This window comes from Rhinolophus sinicus, chromosome 7 (assembly GCF_057876585.1).
Source record: "Rhinolophus sinicus isolate RSI-liver-muscle chromosome 7, RSI-T2T, whole genome shotgun sequence".
In the NCBI taxonomy this organism is placed as follows: domain Eukaryota; kingdom Metazoa; phylum Chordata; class Mammalia; order Chiroptera; family Rhinolophidae; genus Rhinolophus; species Rhinolophus sinicus.
In genome coordinates this window covers 55,580,943-55,603,465 of record NC_142507.1, presented here as the reverse complement: position 1 = coordinate 55,603,465, position 22,523 = coordinate 55,580,943, and the positions used below count along the sequence as shown (strand labels likewise).

The window sequence follows — 22,523 nt, the reverse complement described above, 5'->3', positions numbered from 1 at the left end:
CTCCCAGCCTAAAGCAGCTGCATTTAGGGGGGAGGGGAGGTGACGGAGCCGGGAAAGGTTGCGGTCCAGGTCACCCCAGCCAGCCCCCGGCTTCCGATCTCCCTCCTCAGGGCGCGCGTGCCGGAGCGACTGTGCAGTGTCACTTGGATAAATTAGGTGTAACACTCTCAAAACCCTAGAAAGAAAAGGGAAGAGACCTAAAAAAAACCAAACGCAGGACCTGGGGAAGGAAAACTCAGAAGAGGCAGAGAAGGAAGGTGTCTCCCAGAACTGGAGAGGGGCGACCGGGAAGCTGACACGCCGACTTCCAGGAGAGACCACAGGGTGGCGCCAGAAGCCCGCGAGCAAAGGTGCGAGCTCGGCTGGGGTCGGGTGGGTGGGGGCGCGGCCTGCAGCGCCCACTGCGCTGCGCCTCGCTACCCATCATCAGCCCCCGAACCCGGCCGGCCAGCACTGGCCCCCTGGCCGGGGAGGGCCAAGCCGGGCCGGGCGGGCATCGATCGCCGCCCTGACAAGAGCATCGATTTCTGCGCGGAGAAATTAATAGGTCTTCTCTTAGCTCCTTGGATGCGGGAGCGGCCGGCGGGTGGAGCTGGGACCGGTCGGTTCTAGGAGGCTGCGCACCCGGAAAGCCCCGGGATCCCCAGCACCCAGGGCGCCACAGGATAGGGCCCAGCCCCTGACAGCCCGCGGGCCTTTGTGGCTGCAGCGGCCCGACTGTGTCAAGCCGGGGAGATGGGGAGGAAGAGGGGCCCTGAAGGAAGGACTCAGGAAAGGGGGGCAAACAAGGGCCCCACGGAGAGAGCCGCGTGCTGCTCTCCTCTCCGCCAGGCCCAGCACAGATGTGCTCCAATTCCCTGAGGCAGGGACGGACAGACAGACCAGGCCAACCGAGAAGCCTGAATTCAGGAAGGTGACCGGACAGAGGTGGGTCCCCACAGGGAGATGGCCCTCTCCAAAGGAATATTGGTCGGAACCAAGGGACTTGGCTGGGACGGGAGTGGCGGCCTCCTGGGCTCCGAGAGGCCACGAGCTTGAATATTCAGGACACAAAAGTCACGTTCCCGCCAGGTTTCAACAAGCTCGCTCTGCCGGTCAAGGCTGCCAGAAGTTACCCCGCAGGTGTCAAGGCACCAGTGGCAGAACCTAGAACCACCCCTCCCCAGGGGACCCGACAGCCCGCTGCGCTTCTGGCTGTACAGCCCTGCCTGGGAGAAGTCTGCAGGGCGGGGGCAGGGGAGCTCAGTTCTTGGTCTATCACCCCCCAGCATTTTGGCCTTATTTCCCCAACAGACCTGTTCCCCCTCAGTTGTCAGGCTAAATATTTTGGTTTAGCGGGAGGGGCGGAGAGAGCCGAGAGGTCCCAGCAAACCAATCCGTTTGGGCTGGGGGCGGGGAGGGCGGGAGCAGGGCGAGGCCCCTGCACGCTCCCCAAAGACTCGCAGCCTGCGTGGCCAGCGGGCTTGGGAGCCGAGCGTGCCCCCAGGGATCCGGGGAGACTCTCCAGCGCGCCCCGGGACCCCCGCTACTCTCCTTGGCACGGCAAGCTCCCTGGCTTCTCTCTGCCCTTGGGGCTGGCCGGCCTCTTGGACGCCTTTTGCTCTGCACCCGGTGTGACTTTCTCCCCCTGGGGTCCTCTCTAGTCTTTCCCTGTTGCTCTCTGCATCTCTTTCCTCATCTTTTTGTCTCCAGCTGCTTGTCACTGTCTGTCTCTGTGGCTGTCACTCCTTTTTTCTGTCTCCTGCCACCTATGTGTGGGATTCCTTGTAGCTCGGTCCCTACCCTCCCCCTCTCCTCTGAAGCCGGTGTCTCTGTATCTCTTAGGGCCAGTTAGACCGTTCTGCTCCCCGGAGCCATCTGGAGGAGAGCCAGCACTGGGGCAATGGCAGTGCCCAGTCTGTGGCCGTGGGTGGCATGCCTGCTTGTGGTCCTCCTGTCCCTGGGACTTGGCCTGGACACACTGGAGGGTGAGTCCCCGGCACTCTCCTGGAGTCGCATCCCCCTCCCTGCCAGCGGGGAAGCCAAACTGAGCTTCCAGCCAGGACAGAACTATTGCAGTGTGAAGGACTTCCCCAGAAAGAGCACTTAGCTCCCCACATGAGGGTGTTTTCCTCTCAGTTCCCTGGGAGGTGAGAAGGACCTTGAAACAGAGGGACAAATAGATGCCCTCCATTCCCACTGGTGAAACTGGGATGCTAACCAAAATGAGGGGAGAGAATCTGAGCAGTCATTTGCAGGGCCCTTGAGTGGGAAGAGGGCAGCAATGGGATAGGACAGGTAGCTGAAAACTGGGCGCTTTAAGTAACTGAACCCATTGTGCAGACAGGAGACTGAGGCTCAGAAAATTGAGAGGTAAAGCTGGACTGAGGTCCTGAGCTCCTGCCTCCAGGGCCCATTCACTGGCGTGGGGGCTGCTTTTCTCTCATGCCCCAGGCTAGACAATTCCCATGTGTAGGGCTGAGGGCAGAGGGGGGAACCATGTGGATTCAGTGGCCCTCACGAGGGTGCTGGGGGCTTGGCTGGGAGAGGGAAAAAAGCTGAGGGTGGAAGATTCAAAAGGGGAAGGATTAAGAAATGTCTCCTTCCCCAATCCTACCCTTCCCTTCCGGACTGAGGGGGGCTCAGGAGTCCAGTGCTGTGTGCCTGCCTGAGACGGTCCCCTGATGTCCTCAGACTGGGGGCCTCCAGTCTCCTCTTCCTACCGAGATAGGGATGATGCAAATGTGTTGGGGTAGGGGGTCCCCCAAGAGTGCTAGTCACAGAGGCACTGCCTTCAAGGCATAGACCCTCCCCCACAGGGCTCTGCTCCTCCACTGCTGTGCAGGGCCTGACACAAGATGCCAGCCAGCAGCCCGGTTGTCAGGACAGGAGCACGTCCCTCGGGTTGGTGTTTGGTCAGGGGACACAGATGTCCCATTCCCAGTGCAGCTCTGCCCAGGGCCAGGTCCTAGGCGAGACAGACAGGGGTTAATCTGAGAAGGTCGCAGACTTGTTTTTCCAAATGAGTCTCATCAGGGGAGCCCTAGAGAGGCAGGGGGCATGATGGGAAGTGGCACGTGAACGCCTGAGAACCCCCCATCTGCCTCGCAGAGGCTGATTGGCCCATGCCTGGAGGGGTACAAGTGTTTTCTCATTCTCTCTCCCTCTTGTGTGTGGCGGTGTATCTGCCTGTGCTCAGACACACACTCACAGGGCAGAGCCAAGCACAGGGGCAGGGAATGACAGCAGGGAGGTGTGAAGTGAGTCCCAGGGAGCCGGCAGGGCCTGCCCACCCACTTCTTAACCCTCAGGGGATGGTCCTGCGTCTGTGGGACACGTATGATGCTGCTGAGAGCAGGGAGGGAGGGAGGGGGGAGGGGCGGTAGAGGTCAGCCAGACGGATGTGAATTGTGGGTCGGCATCTTCCCTAGTGGGGAGCCATGGGAGGTATCCTGGGAGCAAGCGAGCAGAGGGAGCAGATATCACCCCACTTCGGGGAATGGTCCTAGGTGCCTGGGAGAGAAAGGGAAGTAGGGCTGGGGCCCTGGGTCTGAAGAAGCCAGACATACCCGGGTCCCCCAGAAGGAGTGGACTTGGAACCTAATGTCCATCAATTTAACTCAGGGTCCCTGAGCGCCCGGGGCTCCCAGCCCTGAACTGGCAGTTGGGGATGCAGAGCTGACTAACTAGGGCCCCGCCCTCAGGCGCTGCCCTCCTTGGAGGAGGTGACTGGGACATAGACAGCAATACACCGGCAGTGCCCAGGTGTCCTGGTGTGGGTGCCCAGCCTGAAGGGGTCACAGGGTCAGGGAAGGGGGGGCTTGACCCGAAGCCTGCAGGACAAGAGCTGAGGGTGTTAGCAGGGTGAGGAACCCTCCCAAGGCTGGAGATATTACTGGGGACCAGTTTAACAACACCCCAAATCTCAGGCTGGGGAATTTAAACTTGAACTTTTGGCAGTCGGGAGCCATGGAATGTCCCTTTGAGTAAACAAGTGCAGGGACCAGGCATCGAGTTCCCTTAGGTCTGGGAGAGAAATGGGGTATATGAAGCTCAGACTACTGCTCCCCAGTCACAGAATTATCTCATTCATTCAATCATTCATTCATTCATTCAATATTTATTGAGTGCCAAGTTTGTGCCGGGCACGACACTAGGTACCAAGGATACACAGACCCCTGCCCTCTGGAGCTTACACTAAACAAACTAAATAAATGATATATTAGCCATGTTAAGAATTATGGAGAAAAATTAAGCGGGAAGGGGATAGGGAGTGTCACAATTTGAAATTGGATGGTCAGAGAAGGCCTCCTTGGGAAGGTAGCTCTGGAGCAAAGACTTAAGGGGGTAAGAGAGCCATTTAGAGGGGAGAGTGTTCTAAACTGAGGGAACAGAAAGTGCAGACCCCAGAGCAGAAGTGGCTGGCTTGTTTGAGGACCAGTGAATCAGTCAGTGTGGCTGAAGACGAGAGAGAGAGAGAGAGAGAGAGAGAGAGAGAGAGAGAGAGAGAGAGAGAGAGAGAGGCCAAGGCCTGCCAGGCTGTGGTAAGGACCGTGGTTTTTAATTAGTGACACGGGGGCCACGGAGGCATTTTGGGCAGTGGGGAGGGCACATGATCCAGCTTGTGTCTGGAGAAGCTCACTCTGGCTGTAGAGTGGAGAACAGACCAAAGGGGGGCACAGGCTGGAAGAGGAGAGAGCATTTGGGGGGCTACTGTAGGTCCGAGAGGATGGTGACGACCGCGTGGAGGGGGTGACATAGCCCCCAGGGTGTCAGGATGGGGTGGACTGCAGGAATCAAGTACGGGGGGAGGGGTTTGGGAGGCTCATCTGGGAGAGGCCCCTCAAGCTCCCAGAGAGGGGCAGCCCAAGCCCTCAGCAGAGCTGGGCTCCCTCCAAAGCCGCCAGGGCGGACGGCGTGCTTGGCCGCAGCGACACTGACCGCTGCCTGCCCTTGTGCCCACAGTGTGTCCCAGCCTGGACATCCGCTCAGATGTGGCCGAGCTGCGGGGGCTGGAGAACTGCAGCGTGGTGGAGGGTCACCTGCAGATCCTGCTCATGTTCACGGCCACAGGTGAGGACTTCCGCGGCCTCAGCTTCCCACGCCTCACTCAAGTCACTGAGTACCTGCTGCTCTTCCGCGTCTATGGCCTGGAGAGCCTGCGGGACCTCTTCCCTAACCTGGCGGTCATCCGCGGTGCCCGCCTCTTCCTGGGCTACTCGCTGGTCATCTTTGAGATGCCACACCTGCGGGACGTGGGGCTGCCGGCCCTGGGGGCCGTGCTGCGTGGGGCTGTGCGCGTGGAGAAGAACCAGGAGCTCTGCCACCTCTCCACCATTGACTGGGGCCTGCTGCAGCCGTCACCGGGTGCCAACCACATCGTGGGCAACAAGCTGGGTGAAGAGTGTGCTGACGTGTGCCCTGGCGTGCTGGGCGCCACTGGCGAGCCCTGTGCCAGGACCACCTTCGGCGGGCACACAGACTACAGGTGCTGGACCTCCAGCCACTGCCAGAGAGGTGGGCCCTGGCACAGCGCACAGCTGGGGGGATAGGGGGCAGGGCCAGGCGCGCTGGGTGCCCACGGGAGGCTGTGGATCACTACTTGGCTGCCACTGTTTATTTTAATCCTCAGTCCTCATATGAGGCAGGTTCCCTTGTTCTGCAGATGAGGAAACAGGCTCAGAAAAGGTAAACAACTGATGTAGCATGAGACTGTCGAGACGTAGGCACAGGATGGCGTCAGGGAGTCACGGAGAGAGGAAAGCACAGGTACCAGGCGGCCATGGCGGGGACACAGGCAGCAGCACAAGAAGCAGGATGGGCTGGAGCTTAAGTATATGGCCCGGGTTCGAACCTCAGCCCTACTCCTTGCTGACTACGTCCTTTTGGCCTATCTGTGCCTCAGTTTCCTCATCTGTGAAATGCTCAGGAGGAAGGAGCTAGTCTGTAAAGCATTAGAGCAGTGCCTGGCTGTAGTGGCCGTTCTGTTCCCAATAAAAGTAGCTACGGGACAGGTGACCCAGGGTAGGCTGGCAGCATTGTCATGGGAGGTTGGGAGCTGAAGAGAAGAAAGGAGGAGGTGACAGATGAAGGACAGGTGAGGACAAATACGAGAGGTGGGATCTTCTTTAGAAAGTTTAGGTGCATGGAGAAGAAACAGAAGGGAGGGAAAGCAGAAAGGGGGAACGGAATAAGGAGGCTGGTGGGAGGAGGGGAAGAGAAAGCTCTGGGGGTGGGAAGGAAGAGCTTTCTGCGGCCTGGAGCAGATCTGGGGTCCCCAACCCGGGGCTCTTTCTGCACAGCTCCTGGAGACCAGCTCCTCTCACCCCGGCTCAGTGTCAGGGCAGGAGAGTAACCAGATCCCTGCTGTATCCTGCGGGCCCGGCCTCCCCATGACTGCCGTTTGCTGTAAACACAGCTGCCACACGGCCTCTCAGTGTACAGTGTCAACACGCCCTGGCTGACCCCACCACATGCAGGCTCCCACAGACATCCAGCTGCCACTGTGCAGAGTGCCCAGGCCACTGGGCCCCGGGGCCAAACCCCCCCACTGCTGCTTGGGGCTGTCCCCTGCACAGGAAGGAGGTGTGGCGAGGCGGAGGGGGGGTGAAGTGACCAGTGGTAGCCCCTCCTTCCACGCACTCGCAGACCCACCTTGCCCTGGGACTAGCTGTCAGGGGATACTGGCTGGCACCGTGCCCAGGGATGGTCTGGGCAGCAGCCTAGACAGGACAACAGGCCAGGGAGCAGTGGCCCTGATGGACAAGGTCACTGCTCTGTCCTGAATGGGGAGCCACAGAGGGGCCACAGGCCTTGTCCTCAAGAGCCCCTGTCTGAGGAAGAGTGGTACACCAGTGTCATCTGAATTGGAGGGATGGGTTTGGACCAAGCCTCATCCCAAGAGGAAGGGGTGGGGCCAGGACCACGGAGGCGTGGATACAGCCTCACACAGCCCCACCCACAGTGTGCCCCTGTCCACGCGGGCTGGCCTGCACAGCGAGGGGCGAGTGCTGCCACGCAGAATGCCTGGGGGGCTGCAGCCTGCCGGAGGACCCCCGCGCCTGCGTCGCCTGCCGCCACTTCTACTTCCAGGGCGCCTGCCACCAGGCCTGCCCTCTGGGCACCTACCAGCACGAGTCCTGGCGCTGCGTCACGGCGGAGCGCTGCGCCAGCCTGCACTCTGTGCCTGGCCGCGCCTCCACCTTTGGCATCCACCAGGGCAGTTGCCTTGCCCAGTGCCCTCCGGGCTTCACCCGCAATGGCAGCAGGTGAGTGTCGGGCGGGTGGGGGGTCACCCCTGGAGTAGTCCAGCACTCATGCCACACCCTCTGATTGCCCCTACCAGCATCTTCTGCCACAAGTGTGAGGGGCTGTGCCCCAAAGAGTGTAAAGTGGGCACCAAAACCATCGACTCCGTCCAGGTGGCACAAGATCTGGTGGGCTGCACCCACGTGGAGGGAAGCCTCATCCTCAATCTTCGCCAGGGTTGTGAGTACCCTCCTGCGGCCACGCCTCTTGTCCTGGGGCCACGCCTCTCCTCCTGGGGCCACACCTCTTGTCCTGGGGCCACGCCCTCCCTCCCGGCCACGCCCCTTACAGTGGCCCAGCTAAAGCAGCACTTTGCATTCCCTGGGGTTCCAGCCTGAGGACCCCCTTCCCTGGATCCCTTTCAGCCCCGCACCCTCTGGACCCACCACGTTTCCTGCCCCTGCTCCAGCCCTGTCCTCCCCATCCCCAGACAACCTGGAGCAGGAGCTGCAGCACAGCCTGGGGCTGGTAGAGACCATCACTGGCTTCCTCAAAATCAAGCACTCCTTTGCCCTCGTATCCCTGGGCTTTTTCAAGAACCTCAAACTAATCCGGGGAGACGCCATGGTGGATGGGTAAGGGGTCAGAAACGGGCCTCTGACCAGTTCCCTCTCTCATATCTTCTCCCCAAAACAGTGGTGAAGAGCATGGGCTCTGGAACCAGCTCTGCTACTCACTAGCTGTGTGACTTTGGGTAGGCTACTTAACTTCTCTGGTTCTCACTTTTCTCCTCTGAAAAATGGGGTGAACATAACATGTTTGAGGATTTGTGACTATCACTTAAGTTGTTACTTAAGGTGGTGGCTGGAATGCAGTGGACGCCATATAAACTGCACTCACGTGTAACTCAGTAGCTTGGCCATAACTGTTATCATCTGGGCTGCAGAGCTAGACTGCCTGGGTCTGAAACCCATTCCTACCACCTACCAGTCGAGGCCTACCCTTAATGCGGCCAGGATTTCTCAAAATAAAGAGACTGTTTTAAATCGCTACCCAGCCAAGTGGTTTCTCATGTCTCCTGGCACAGTGCTATGCACCGCCAGGGGTGCCCACACTCCGGCTGGGCAGGCATAGCCCCGCCCCAGCACGCCTCCTTAGCCTGGCACATAGCAGATGCTCAGCAATTAAGGTAAGATGAGGGAAGGAGAGAGACAGAACTGCTGACCCCACTTCACTGATGAGGAAAAGACACACGGAGAGTGTGGTGACTCCTGGTCAGTGGCCCGGAGTGAGTGTGCACTAGTAATACCCCTGAACGCCCCTCCTCCCCGGCGCCCGCTCCCCACCCCCCGCCCCCACCTCCTCTGTGTAGCAGGTCCCCTCTGCCCCCAGGAACTACACTGTGTACGTGTTAGACAACCAGAACCTTCAGCAGCTGGGGTCCTGGGTGGCCCCCGGGCTCACCATCCCCGTGGGCAAGATCTACTTCGCCTTCAACCCACGCCTCTGCTTGGAGCACATTTACCACTTGGAGGAGGTGACCGGAACGCGGGGGCGACAAAACAAGGCGGAGATCAACCCCCGCACCAACGGAGATCGCGCCGCCTGTGAGGCCCAGACCCCAACCCCGAGGGGCGAGCACACGACCCCAAGAAATACCCAGACACGCACCCGGGTGGGAGGGGGCGCGTGGAGGGGACAGTGTGATAAGTTCTCTTCGGGGGCCGCGTTGGGGGTGGGATGCCGACGGGTCAGGGTGGGGTCTTGGAAGCAGGCTGCTTGAGCGAGTTACCAACGCGGTGGAGAGCAGGTGTTCACCCCTCGTCCCTCCCAGGTCAGACTCGCACCCTGCGCTTCGTGTCCAACGTGACCGAGGCCGACCGCATCTTGTTGCGCTGGGAGCGCTACGAGCCACTGGAGGCTCGCGACCTACTCAGTTTCATCGTGTATTACAAGGAGTCGTGAGTACCCGGGGCGGGGCCAGAACGGGGCGGGGCCAGAACGGGGCGAGGTCATCACGACCGCAGGCAGGTGAGGGCGAACGGAGCCCCGCGGGGCTGTGGAGAGCCGGGAAGCCAGGATCGCCAAGTCACACACTCCCGTGTAGGGCCCCACGTGTGGCTCTCTCCCCTCACCTTCCTCATCCCTCCGTGCCTCATTTTCACCTCACCCAGTGAGATGGAGAGGGCAGCCAGGACTTCTGAGAGCCAGGGAGGCGCCCCGCTGGGAAGGCTTGGATAATTAAGCTTCGATTCACTGTGCTGACCACACGCTCCTGCCCCAGCGGCGGTCTGGGGAGTGCCCGCTAATTTGGGCAGTTTTATGTGCTGCTTGGCCAGCATTTCATTAACGCCTGAGGAAGGGAGAGAGCAGGGACGGCCAAGGACAGGCTGCCCTCTTCTTTGGAGAGTGTACTGATCAAAGTAGGAAGGACAGTGCTGAGACCCCAGGAAGGACTGGCTCGGGATCAAAAATAGAAATCCTTGGCGGAGAGAGATGGATTTGGGAGGGCAGGGTGAGCAGTGCTCGCCCTCCCCGGGAGGTAGAAGATGGGAGCCACCTGGCTTGGAAGCATCTCCCATGAACTTGAGAGGTCTCAGTTGTTTGCTCACCAGCACAGGGCCTGGCCTGGGAGGAAGAGAGGGAGGTCAGCGGTGGGAGGCCCGTTCAGACGCCGGGGCTCTCCTAGGTCAGTGCTGGGTGAAGGTCTCTCGCATGGGCAGCTGGAGAGTTTGTTAAGTAGGATTCCTGGCCCCCCACACACAGATTCTGAGTCAGTCCTGGGGAGGGCATGTGAATCTGCCTTTCTAAGGAGCTCCCAGGTCATGCTGAACTCCTGGTCCCCGGACCACACTTGCAGGAGCGCTTACATGGATTGCGATGCAAATGCCGCCCCCCCACCTTGTGCAGCTCACCTCCTGCACAACTGTACAGCTGCCTCTGGACTCAAAGGGCAGAGAATGTAGAGGTGCTTCAGGAAGCTCCCTACCGTCACCGCCTTGTAGTGTACCTGTGACTGTGCCCCTCCCAGGCACATACTGTGGGTCCTGACTCCATCCCAGCTCTGAGCAGACCCACTCAGTGAGCGTGTCATGCCACACGGCACCTGCCCCAAAGGGCTGAGCCACGCCTGCTCCTGGATGCCTTCGTGCATACTGGACAGTCTTGGGGTGACTCAGAGGGGGGGCTGCTAGACAGTGGGGGTGGGGCTGAGCCGCTCCTCAGTCCCAGTGCTGGGGTCTCCAGCCCATTCCAGAACACCACGGAGCACGTTGGTCCCGATGCCTGCGGGACCCAGAGCTGGAACCTGCTGGACGTGGAGCTGCCCCTAAGCCGCAACCAGGAGCCAGGAGTGATACTAGAGCCCCTCAAACCCTGGACACAGTACGCAGTGTTTGTGCGGGCCATCACGCTGACCACTGCTGAGGACAGCCCCCACCAAGGAGCCCAGAGTCCCATCATCTACCTCCGAACCCTGCCTGCAGGTAGGCCTGCGTCCTAGAGAGAATTGGGGAACCAGGCACCAGGAATAAAGAAGCTGGGTCACTGAACACCTGGCCCCTAGAGGCTGGGAGGCCAGACGCCTGAGTCCTCGAAAGAACAGGGGTCATTCGCCTGGGCCCTCAGGAGACTGTGGTGGGAGAGTGCAGGGGGAATAACAGCCAATTCGGGGCATTTGGGGGACACGGGAAGCACAAAATGCTGAGTTCGAGGAAGGTGAGGTTCACAGTCGCCTATTCCTTGTGCCCAGAGAGGGGGATGGGCGGCCCCTCAGTTGTACTTCACTCACACCTCCAGCGCCCACGGTGCCCCAGGACGTGATCTCCACGTCGAATTCCTCCTCTCACTTGCTGGTGCGCTGGAAGCCACCGACCCAGCGCAACGGGAACCTCACCTACTACCTGGTGCTGTGGCAGCGTCTGGCGGAGGACGGCGACCTCTACCTCAATGACTACTGCCACCGCGGTGCGCGCAGGGACGAGGCGCGGGTCGGGGGGGTTAGGGCGCCAGGCCGCGGGCGCTGCCAGGCTAACCACTTCCCTCCCCGCCGCCGCGCCAGGCCTGCGGCTGCCCACCAGCAACAACGACCCCCGCTTCGACCGCGAAGACGGGGAACTCGAGGCGGAGATGGAGCCCGGCTGCTGCCCTTGCCAGCACCCACCTCCGGGGCAGGTCCCGCCACCGCTGGAGGCGCAAGAGGCCTCGTTCCAGAAGAAGTTCGAAAACTTTCTGCACAACGCCATCACGATCCCCAAGTGCGGCTGGGCCAGCGCTGGGCGGGCCGGCTGGGCGTGTTTTGCTGCGAGGGTGGGGCTTGTGGGCGGGGCCTGGTTGTGGGTGGGTTTGGAGGTGGAGCGCTGCTGTGGGGGTCTTGTCCGGTCAGGTGTGACCGGGCCCTCCCTGGTCTCCCCAGATCCCCTTGGAAGGTGACGTCCATCAATAAGAGCCCTCAAAGGTGAGCGGGGCGGGGCCAAGGCTGAGGGGTGTGGCTGGGGGGGGCATGGCTCTGACTCACGCCCTCTCCAGGGACTCTGGGAGGCACCGCCGCGCTGCAGGGGCCCTCCGACTTGGGGAGAACAGCTCAGATTTCGAGATTCAGGAGGACAAAGTGCCCCGAGAGCGAGCGGTGTTGAGCGGCCTGCGCCACTTCACGGAATACCGGATTGACATCCATGCCTGCAACCACGCGGCTCACACCGTGGGCTGCAGCGCCGCCACGTTCGTCTTCGCGCGCACCATGCCCCACAGTAAGCGAGCCGCCCTCCTTCTACCGCCACCACCGACCCCAAGGACGCTGCCCAATTAGTTCTCCAGCTAGCAAGTCGGGCCTCCTGCTAAGCCAGGGCCTCGCTTTGCTCCCCCCTCCCAGGCCCCATAGTCTCAGAGTTTCTTCAGACCTCCAGTTTAGCTTTCTTGGGTGTGAACATGAAGGTGAAAGGAAATATGAAAGGGATCCATTCTGAGAGACATGGGTGATTAGGCGATTTGGTCATCATGTGAACATCACAGAGGCCCTCACACACACCCAGGTGGTGTAACCTACTCCACACCAGGCCTTGCGTGTGGTGTGGCCTATTGCTCTTGAGCTACAAGCCTGTACAGCAGGTCACTGTCCAAAACAACATGAGATTAAACCAAGCACAAGAGAAAATGATGAAATCAAGACAGGTAAATACAAGATGCATGAGGCTGCTGCTGTAACACAGCACAGTTTACAGTAAACATATTTTATAAGTAGAAATAATGATTAAAAAGTATAGTGTAGTAAACACATAAACCAGTGACACTTGTTCATTACCAAGTAGTACGTGCTGTACATGACTGTGTGTGCTGTACTTTATACAACGGGCAGCGCGTAGGTCTGTCTGCACAGCGTCACCAGGCACGTGTCAGGACAGGTACACGGTCACTGGGCGACAGGAAGTTTCCAGCTCCAGGACAGTCTTATGGGAGCACCATCATACGTGCGGTCCGTTGTTGACAGAAACGCCACGTGTGGCACACGATTGTACTTGTGGTGGCTGCCTTATGCCCTCTCCCACAGGAGAGGCTGATGGTATCCCAGGGAAGGTGGCCTGGGAGGCAGCCAGCAAGAGCAGTGTCCTTCTGCGCTGGCTTGAGCCATCGGACCCCAATGGACTTATCCTCAAGTACGAAATCAAGTACCGCCGCCTGGGAGAGGTAGGCACCCCAGAAGCGCCCTGACCCAGCCCCAATCTGTGCCCCTGTCCTCTTCCCAGCCAGCTGTTCTGTGTTGCCCTCAGGAGGCCACAGTGCTGTGTGTGTCCCGCCTTCGATATGCCAAGTTTGGGGGTGTCCACCTGGCCCTGCTGCCCCCTGGAAACTACTCTGCCAGAGTGCGGGCCACCTCGCTGGCTGGCAACGGCTCCTGGACAGAGAGTGTCGCTTTCTACATCCCTGGCCCAGGTACTCACAGCCTCTGTCCCAGGACCTGTCCTCCCAAACAGCCCCCCCCAGGTCCGCAGCCACATCTCCCACTGTGGAAACCACAGGCCCCTTGAGCCCATCTTTCCCCGCACATCTCCCACTGCGGAAAGAGAAGTGTCCTCTGCCCTCTGACTTCTCCATCTTTGCTCCCCCCCCCACTGCCCTTGTCCTCTGACCACCAGAGGAGGAAGACTCCGGGGGACTGCACGTCCTTCTCACTGTCACCCCCGTGGGGCTCATGTTGCTCATCATTCTTGCTGCCCTCGGTTTCTTCTATAGCAAGAAGAGGTGAGGACATGTCCCACTGGTTCCCAGCCCCCTTCTCCCCCTGAGCCCTTGGCATAAGGTCAGTGCAGTCAGAAGGTGGTAGATGAGATGGCAGAAAGGATTTCCTTAGAAGCAGTGACTCACCCCTGGTGGGAAGTATAAGGGAAGCGTACCTTCTCGTTAGGGTGACCAACTTGTCACAGTTTGCCTGGGACTTCCCTGATTTTAGCAGTGAAAGGCCCACATCATGGGAACGCCCTCAGCCTGGGCACACTGGGCCCAGCGTCACCACGCTCAGCTGAGGGCTAATGCAGCTGACCCTCCCATAGCAGGGGGGACGCAGGAGACCTTGGGATGTGTCCTGGGGTGCTTGGTGCCAGGGCCCCCCTGGGGCTGAAGACAAGAGGGAAATGGGGTAGCACTTTGATTAGCTGGGTTCTAAGGACTAGCTGAGGAGGCAGAAGCCCCTCTACTCCTGTGCTTCCAATTCCCAGCCTGTCAAACCCCAGGTCCCAGGACGAAGACCAAGACCAGCTTGGGGAGTGCTTAGTGTCCCCGGGGGTCCCCCTGATCAGGGCAGGGCATGTGGGCGTTTCTCCCTCCTTCTTGCAATACCCTCATCCTTGTCTTCTGACCTTGCTTCTCCCTCCCTGAGGACCCTTCCAGCCTGACCCCTCATCCCCCATTGCAGGAACAGCACCCTGTATGCTTCTGTGAATCCAGAGTACTTCAGCGCCTCTGACAGTAGGTCTGGAGGTGGGGGGACAGGTGGTGAGGAAAAGGGAGACAGGAGGGAGGAGAGGCACACCTCCCAGGAGGCCTTGTGCAGCAGCCTTCGCTGGGACCCAAGCCCTTCGGAGGAGAAGTAGGGGGTACCCTTACCTGGTGACCCCACCTCCTCTCAGTGTACATCCCTGACGAGTGGGAGGTGCCTCGGGAGCAGATCTCCATAATCCGGGAACTGGGCCAGGGCTCTTTTGGGATGGTCTACGAGGGGCTGGCACAAGGGCTGGAGGCTGGAGAGGAGTCCACGCCCGTGGCCCTGAAGACAGTGAACGAGCTGGCCAGCCCGCGAGAACGCATTGAGTTCCTCAAGGAAGCCTCTGTCATGAAGGCGTTCAAGTGTCACCATGTGGTAAGACAGGGGCAGTGGCATCGTCAGGGTCATAATGAGGGTGAAGATCATGTGGTAAGAGGGATGAGAGAAGGGCACCATCAAGGTCAGGGCTGGGACTGGTTAGGATCCTAATTGGATCCTAACTGGGGCTAGTCAAACCAGGGTCACGGTAGGGTCATGGTAGAATCGTGGTGAGGGCTAAGGTCAGTCATGGCTGGGGGTCCAAATCACTATTCAGATCATGACTGGGCCAATCATAACGATTGGGATGACAGTCAGATATGATCAAGGTCATGGATTAGGGTCATTGTTAGGTCAAGATTAGAGTTACACTCACGGTTGGTATTTGGGTCAGGTTGTGGTCACCACAAGTCAAGGTTTTGGCCAGGTAAGTCAAGGGTAGCTGGGTGGGCCTGCAACCAGGCTCTTTGTCCGTCCAGGTACGTCTCCTGGGTGTGGTGTCTCAGGGCCAGCCCACTCTGGTCATCATGGAGTTAATGACTCGTGGGGACCTCAAGAGCCATCTCCGATCTTTGCGGCCTGAAGCAGAGGTGAGGACGGGGAAGCCTTCTGGGCCACAGGCTGGGGAGTTAGAGAAGACGCGGCATGGTTGTGGGGAGTGATCCTAGGGCAGGAATCCTGCCTGTAGGTTCCTTCTTCGCCAGCCCCCTCTCCTGGCTCTAGAACAACCCTGGGCTCCCAAGGCCAGCCCTGGGGGACATGATCCAGATGGCCGGGGAGATTGCAGATGGCATGGCCTACCTTGCTGCCAACAAGTTTGTGCACCGAGACCTGGCGGCCCGAAACTGCATGGTGTCCCAGGACCTCACCGTCAAGATCGGAGGTACACAGGGTGCCAGATGGGTGGGGGCAGCCTGAGGAGTCAAGCGACTCCCCCTAAGCTAGGCATCAGGAGCCCCAGCCTGGCCCCTGGCTCTACCTGCTAGCCCCCACCCTGGATGCACATTCCCCGTCCAAGTGCAGAGGGGGCTTGAATGGGATTCTTGGAGACTCTGGAGGTGGAGAATGTTGAAGAGGTACTCCTGGGGCAGGAGCGGCTGTGGGGCTCTGTGGCCCCACAGCCTGTCCCCCTCACTTTGCAGACTTCGGGATGACTCGAGACGTGTATGAGACGGACTACTACCGCAAGGGCGGGAAAGGGCTGCTGCCTGTACGCTGGATGGCCCCCGAGTCCCTCAAAGATGGGATCTTTACCACCCACTCGGATGTCTGGTGGGGCCTGGCTGGAGCAGCAGCGCGGGATGTGGGGGCAGGGTCCGGGGACAGGCCTGGCGCACTCCCTCATGAAGGGCACTGGGCTCAGGCCCGCCTGCATGTCCTCCAGGTCCTTCGGCGTGGTGCTCTGGGAGATCGTGACCCTGGCTGAACAGCCCTACCAGGGTCTCTCCAATGAGCAGGTGCTCAAGTTTGTCATGGATGGTGGGGTCCTGGAGGAGCTCGAGAGCTGTCCCCTTCAGCTGTGAGTCACCCCACCTCCCCCTTCCTCAGCCCTGCTCTGCCCACACCTGCCGCGGCACCAGGGTCTGGCCCAGCTCCTCAAAGCTTCTATTTGCACTGACCCCAGTCCCAGCCCAATGCTAAGTCCCCACCACACGCTGGCCCGTTTACTCCCTGGGCCCCACTCACACTGACAAACCCTCCCTCTGGTGCAGGAGGTGGGGCTGTGGGCCCCTCTGACCCCACCCCTCACCCCACAGGCAGGAGCTGATGAGCCGCTGCTGGCAGCAGAACCCACGCCTGAGGCCAGCCTTCACCCACATCCTGGACAGCATACGGGAGGGGCTGCCAGCCTCCTTCCGTCACTGCTCCTTCTACTACAGCCCTGAGTGCCAGGGGACCCGGGCCTCTCTGCCACCCCCTGACGCAGAGCCTGACTCCCTGCCAACCCCAGAAGGGGCTTCCTCAGACCTCAGCCCCCCAAATGGGGCTGCAGGGCACTGAGGGCCACCCCACTCCCTGGCTGATTGGCCTCCCACGGGCAGAGAGGAAGGGACCTGACCTTTGCAGCTGTGACATGTGCTCAGACAGGCCAGGGGTGGCCGAGGCTGGGGCAGAGAGCAGGGGCCGGGGACGTGGGGCTGGTCTGAGCCGACTCACCTCAGGAAGGTCAAGTTCTCCCTCAGGAAGGTCAGGTTCTCCCTTAGAAAGGTCAAGTTCTCCCTCAGGAAGTCAGTGAGGCCCCAGCAGGGGGTGGGGACAAGGCCAGGACTTCTTGGCCCTCAGAGTGGGAGACCCTGTCAGCCTGTGTGCCCAGAGGAAGGGTCCGGGGAGCCCTACCCTCAGCCTGCAGGTCTCCTGTGGACCTCTGGTACCATCAGCACAGCACCCCTGAAACCAGATGCAGCAGCAGAATCAGCCTGGAACCGTCTCTGTCCATGTCTGGGCTGCTGGGAATGGGGGCCCACATGGCTGCCCTCCTTGGCACTGCGTTTCGCCTCCTCCCCTGCCTCAGATCCAGCTGGAGAGCAGCCCAGGGCCATGTGAGCAGCTTCCCAGCCTGGCCGTGTCGGCGCCCCCGCTGTCTCCTCTCTTGCCACCCCAGGCACCTCTATGCTCGGTGCTCATCCTTCCTGCCCCACACCCGCCCTCCCCCCATCCCTTGGAGTGAGTCGCCCCGGCTGCCAGTCTGGGCCCCTCAGTCTCCCCATCGCCCTGGGTTTTCCAGGCTTTAAGAGGCCTGCTTCCCTCTGCCCTCACACGGGTCCCCGCCCTACCTCTCGGGGGAAACCTCAATAAATGCCCAAGTGTGTTTGTACCCTGGCCTGGTAGCCCATTATGTCTCCATCTCTGTGAGGTCCACACTGGCTGAACTTGATGTGGTGACCCTGAGGTGATAAGACAGGACAACCTGCTGCTGTCCAGTGCTACCTCCTCAGGACCAGAGCAGCCAGGGTCTCCGTGGCAGTGAGGCAGGACAGCCCTGCTGTTGTCCGCACTCAGGCAGGCGGAAGAGGCTGAGCCCAGCAGGGAGGCCTGTCTCACACTTCATCCTGAGGTCCTGCCTCCCTATTTCCATGGGCTGTCACGTACGAGGACAGACTCGAGAGGGCAGAGCATGGCGGGGAGGGTGCTCGAGGACACCAGCAGTGAGGCAGGAGACACACGTCAGAACAGCCGGTGTGTCTGGCGCCCCAGGGTTATCCCACCCCAGCAGAGGGGCCCTGGAGTCATGTCCAAGGAGCATGGGGGGGGGGGGTCTGTCCCAGCTCTGAGGGCAGTGCCATCAGGGCACGTGAAGGGGCAGAGCTGCACACAAATGACCTGAAACCTTGGTGAAGGGGGTGCTAGCAGAAGGGGCTGGCCATGGCTTGGGGCCCTTAGCATCCTGCACCGGCCTCCTTGTCTTCAGCTCCCGTGGCATCACACGCTGCCTGCCACACGCTGCCACACGCTGGGAGCCTGGGGGGCCCGCTCACACCCACAAACCACAGCTCCTTAAGGCCAGGGCCTGAGTGCTGTGGGCATGTTTGTGAGAGGCCACCACTGTGACAGCAATTACAACTCACCTACACCACCTGAGAGGGTCCGGGCGGGCAGCTGGGGCCACCTGTCCCTCCGCACCCCTGCCGCGCCCCCCTCCCACCGTCACTGGTGGCTGAAGCAACAGTGCCCCCTAACGGTTGCTGGCGGGACCGCAGCTTGGGGAGGAACCTCCCGTGTGCCCGGTCTCTGGCTTCCAGCGGGTGGAAGGGAGCAGACAGTCCACACCACGGCCCGGGGCTGAGACCACCACTCACACGGAGCACGCAGGCACCCCTGCCCTTGCACAGGCCCAGAGGGCAGCCGTGGGGCAAGACTTCTCCCCTCCACTCACACCCGCTCCCTCCACAGAGCTGGACATTGCGGGCTCAGGAAGTGATGGTTATCCAGACGGAGAGGGGCTTCAGGAAGGGATTGGGAGTAGAAGAAAAGAGCGCTTCAGAAAATGCTGTCTGTGCCCCTCTCCAAAGGTGTCGGGATGGGATCGTAGGCCTGTGAAGGCTGGCCCAGAACTTTTGGGAGAAGGCTGTGGGGATGCTAGAAAGCAACTTTTACTGCCATGGGACGGGCTGCATGTGGCCTGGGGCCCGCGAGCTGTGCCCTGGGCCAGGCCTTGGTGGGGCAGGACGGTGGGGCACTCACAGTGCCTCTTCACCTGGCTCTGCTGCACCTGCTCAGGAGTCTGACCCCCACACGTTCTCCAAGAACATCTTTTCCTCGTGCTCTAGGCTGGGCCAGACTCGGTGTCTGTGACTCTAGGGTGGACAGCATGCTTTTTTGTGACCCCATCATGGTTTGCATCTGAGGAGATTAAAACAACAACAAAAAAAAAACCCCGTGGGAGCAGAGAAAAGCAGATACTTCCTGGAGACTCCTGGAAGCTATGGGCCCACCACAAAGCCACACCCCTGGAGCCCCCCAGGGCTCCCCCATCTTGTCTTTCCCAGCCTGGAAATACCCTCCCCCTCCGGTGAGCCCCTCCCCCAGAGTTGCACTCCCCCCCCCGACTCAGAATAGTACTTAATATCAATAATTCCTTGCTCTGACAAAGAGCTTTCTATTTCCAAAGTGTGCGTATGTTAAAATCCACTTTAGAGAAGATGCATCAGCGATCCAAGAGGCACCACGACTTACCTGAGATCCCACAGCCAGTTCCTGGAGGTCCCGCCCCTTCCACCACCCACCCACCCTGCCTCAAAGGCTGAGATAAGTTGACTGGTCCTTCCATCCCTCCTCTGTCTTGAAATTACATCTTCCCTGCCAGCCTTCCACTTCCAGCTGCAACCTGCCATTCCAGCGTCAGGACCACCCCAGCCTGATACAAATGCCATGATTCCATCAGTTTAGACTCTTCCCTACCCACTGGTTGGCACCCAGCTGCCCATCACCTGGCCAGTGCTGCTGGGACTTGCTCTCCCTGCCCCCACCCCCAGCCCACCCCTGGTCCCTGAGGCTCCCCGATGCCCTTTCTGACCTCTGCACCATCCACTGGGCACTGTGTACCTGCTGCTGTGTACATGGGGTTAGTGTCAGGAGCGCCCTAGGGGAACAGAAACCACGCTAGGTATTTGCACAGAGAGTATTGAATAGAAGGGACTGGCTTGACTGGTGTGGGCGGGCTGAAAAGTACAAAGGGAACATGGTCACACAGAGATCACCGCAAGGAGAAGCCCCACCCCTAGGCTCGGAGAACAGGCGGGTGAGTTGGGGGTTGTCAGCACCTGGACACTCATGAAGGCCTCCCATAGAGGTGGGACCAGGCCCCAGAGGAGGTGGTGCTACCCACCTGGTGCAAGAGGGACGTGGAAAAGAAGCAAATGAAGCAGCAAGCCCCCAACTGTGTCCCTCTGCGATGGAGAGCCTGCTGGAAACATGGTTTGGTTTGCGGAGTTTCAGCCACGGCCTCACAGAGCACAGAAGGGAGGGGTTAGAGCTGGGAGCAAACAGGCAAATGACCTGCAGCGCGATCGTTATAGCACCGAAATGCACTGAGCACGGCTGCTCCTGGCACGCATTCTCACACACACAGCAGCCTGGGGGCGCTGTGACGATCCAACACTCTACACGAGGAAGTGAGAGAGTTTGCCCAAAGTCCCACAGCTAATAAACGACGGAGACAGGACTCAAAGAGCTTCGTCCCTTATGTCCCGCTGTCTGCAAGGTGCCCACACTGGGCTAAGGAGCTCTGGCAACAGGTGGGCATGTGTCCTGTGGGCAGGGACGGTGGCTTATGCAAGTGTCAGCCCCAGCACCAAACTGCCTGTGACACGCTGGGACCCACTGAGCCCTTGCTCACAGTAGGGCCTGCAGTGAGTGACGAGTCACAAAGGCGGGGCAAGAGCCGGGCTGAGCCCGGAGGAATGCCCCATGTGCTGGGTGCAGGCTCGCGGACAGTATGCGGCCCCCTCAGGAACTGTGTTAGGGCCACTGCTGCAACAGGACTGAGGTGACACTGGACCTCAGCATTGCCCTTCTCAGACCTTCAGTGGCTCCCTGGTGCTAACCAGCTAAAGACAAAGCTCCCACGCAGGCTGCCCCTCGGCCGCTCTCCAGTCCTCTGCTCTGCACACCCACGCCATCCCCAGAGGCCACCGCAGCTCTCAGCCTCCACGCCGTCACTGTTCCTTCCACCCAGAACGGCCTCCATTCTCCTCCATCCCGAGGATCGCCTCCTCTCTGAAGCTTTCTTATTTTAAACAAGATTTTTATTAAAATATAGCTAACATACACTATTATATGAGTTTCGGGGGTACACCATAGTTATTCAACATTTCTATACCTAAAGAAGTGATTTCCATGACAAGTACAGCAACCATCGGACACCATCCACACTGTCACAATATTGTTGACTAAAACGACTACAGTCATTTTAATTTTTCAGTTACAATTGACTTTCAGTATTATTTTATATTAATTTCAGGTATACAGCAGAGTGGATAGACATTTATATAATTTATGCAGTGATCCCCCTAATGAGTCTAGTCCCCACCTGACACCACACGTAGTTGTCACCATATTATCGACTATTCCCTGTGCTGTACCCCACATCCCACAACTACTGTGTAACAGCTAATTGGTGCTTCTGAAGCCTTTCCTGACCTCCCTCCCCTGGACCCCCTTGTCCCAGGCAGGAGGACCACTCCTTCCTACACCCGCTGGACCCCATGCTTCTAGCTTAGCGCCTGTCATTCTGAATTGTCTAGGATTGTTTACCTGTGTATCTCCCCTACCCGCACGTCTTATTCTCGTAGCCCTTGACACGACCTCACACTCCAGCACATAACTGATTTTTAGTGGCTGCTCAATGAATGAATGATAGCAAACCAGCCAGGGCAGAGGGCAGAGAGGAAAAAGTACTGAACCAAATCTTAGGGAAGCCTACCTCCTAGTCTGCTTGACCCGTGAGGGTCATTTGCTTCTCCTGGCCTCAGTTTAGCTCATCTGTCAAATGGAAAGTCCACTGCCAGGCTCACGGCAGGATGCCTGAGCCGGGACATCTGCCAGCCTATCTGCTTCCTCCTTCAGTGGCCATGGGTGACGTTCAGGCTGCACGCGGGCAGGACCAGGAGCCTGCATCATTGAGCCATGACTCCCTCTCAGGCACAGCGTCTACACGCTGGACCATGCTGGACGAGAGAAGAGGGGACCCGTTGAGCCCCATCCCCTCTAGACCTCGAGTTCCAGCCCCCAGAGTCTATGAGGTGCCGACTCCCCTGAACATCTTCCTGTCCTGACCCCAAAGACGCCCCATCAGCTTCACAGATGCCGCAGAGCACCCGGAGCATCCCTGGCTCCTCTGGGGACCCTTGAGACCACCAGGATCCTCTTCACTTGTCCACTGGTCCCCCTCCTGGTGGCCTCCAAGCACCATGGGACCTGACCCTCGGGTCACCCAGAACTCCCTCTGCAGCCTGTGCAAACTCCCAGCATCCAGTGTCCTCACAATCTCTCTGCACCCCTCTGGGCACTGCCCGCTCCAGACACATGGCTGCTGGCTGCCTGGCACGGGGACTCCCCACAACCCTCCTGCCAGTGCTGCTCCGGCCAGCTCTCTCCTGGACGGTGTTGGGATTCAGCCTGAGGAAACTTCTGGCAGCACACACGTCCCCAAATCACCCAGGCAGGGGAGAAGAGAAGGAGAGACGTGGGGCGGCAAGGGGGTCCAACCCAAACCCCACCTGCTCTTCACATGGCCCCGAGGCGTGGCCCTGTGCTTGGGGCACCCTTTTCACCCTCGACTTCTAATCAAGTTCCAGCCCAGGTGCCTGGGGACTCCACGGCCTGGGCCCAGGCCTCCAGACAGAGACAGCGAGTGATTCCATTTTAAAGACGAAAACTGCTTCCGCTGCGATTACCACAAAGTGTATGGAGTACTGAGCATGGTTTCCAGAAGTGCGCAGAGCAGAGCGGTGTGGCCACGCCTGGGTATCACGGGGCTGCAGGGACGCTCCTGCCGCTGTGA

General features: G+C 59.7%; 1 protein-coding gene across 2 annotated transcripts; it reads left to right on the top strand.

The window, feature by feature from the left end:
• The first annotated feature begins 1,398 nt into the window (after nucleotides 1-1,398).
• Nucleotides 1,399-17,336, top strand: INSRR (insulin receptor related receptor). 2 transcript variants are annotated; one of them, XR_016021802.1, is made up of 23 exons: nucleotides 1,399-1,542; nucleotides 1,825-1,967; nucleotides 4,945-5,496; nucleotides 6,944-7,247; nucleotides 7,325-7,467; nucleotides 7,718-7,862; nucleotides 8,620-8,834; nucleotides 9,062-9,188; nucleotides 10,474-10,712; nucleotides 11,026-11,193; nucleotides 11,288-11,483; nucleotides 11,642-11,683; nucleotides 11,755-11,975; nucleotides 12,773-12,909; nucleotides 12,993-13,155; nucleotides 13,359-13,464; nucleotides 14,135-14,187; nucleotides 14,349-14,578; nucleotides 15,001-15,111; nucleotides 15,245-15,404; nucleotides 15,664-15,731; nucleotides 15,906-16,040; nucleotides 16,279-16,417. XR_016021802.1 is itself a non-coding variant. In XM_074318757.2 (23 exons), the coding sequence occupies exons 2-23, from the start codon at nucleotides 1,883-1,885 to the stop codon at nucleotides 16,520-16,522; spliced, it is 3,906 nt and encodes a 1,301-aa protein (XP_074174858.1). In that variant the 5' UTR covers nucleotides 1,399-1,542; nucleotides 1,825-1,882; the 3' UTR covers nucleotides 16,523-17,336. The 2 variants fall into 2 exon arrangements, 1 of the variants encoding a protein (XP_074174858.1); XM_074318757.2 differs by having other exon boundaries at nucleotides 15,664-15,793; nucleotides 16,279-17,336.
• Nucleotides 17,337-22,523: the final 5,187 nt, after the last annotated feature.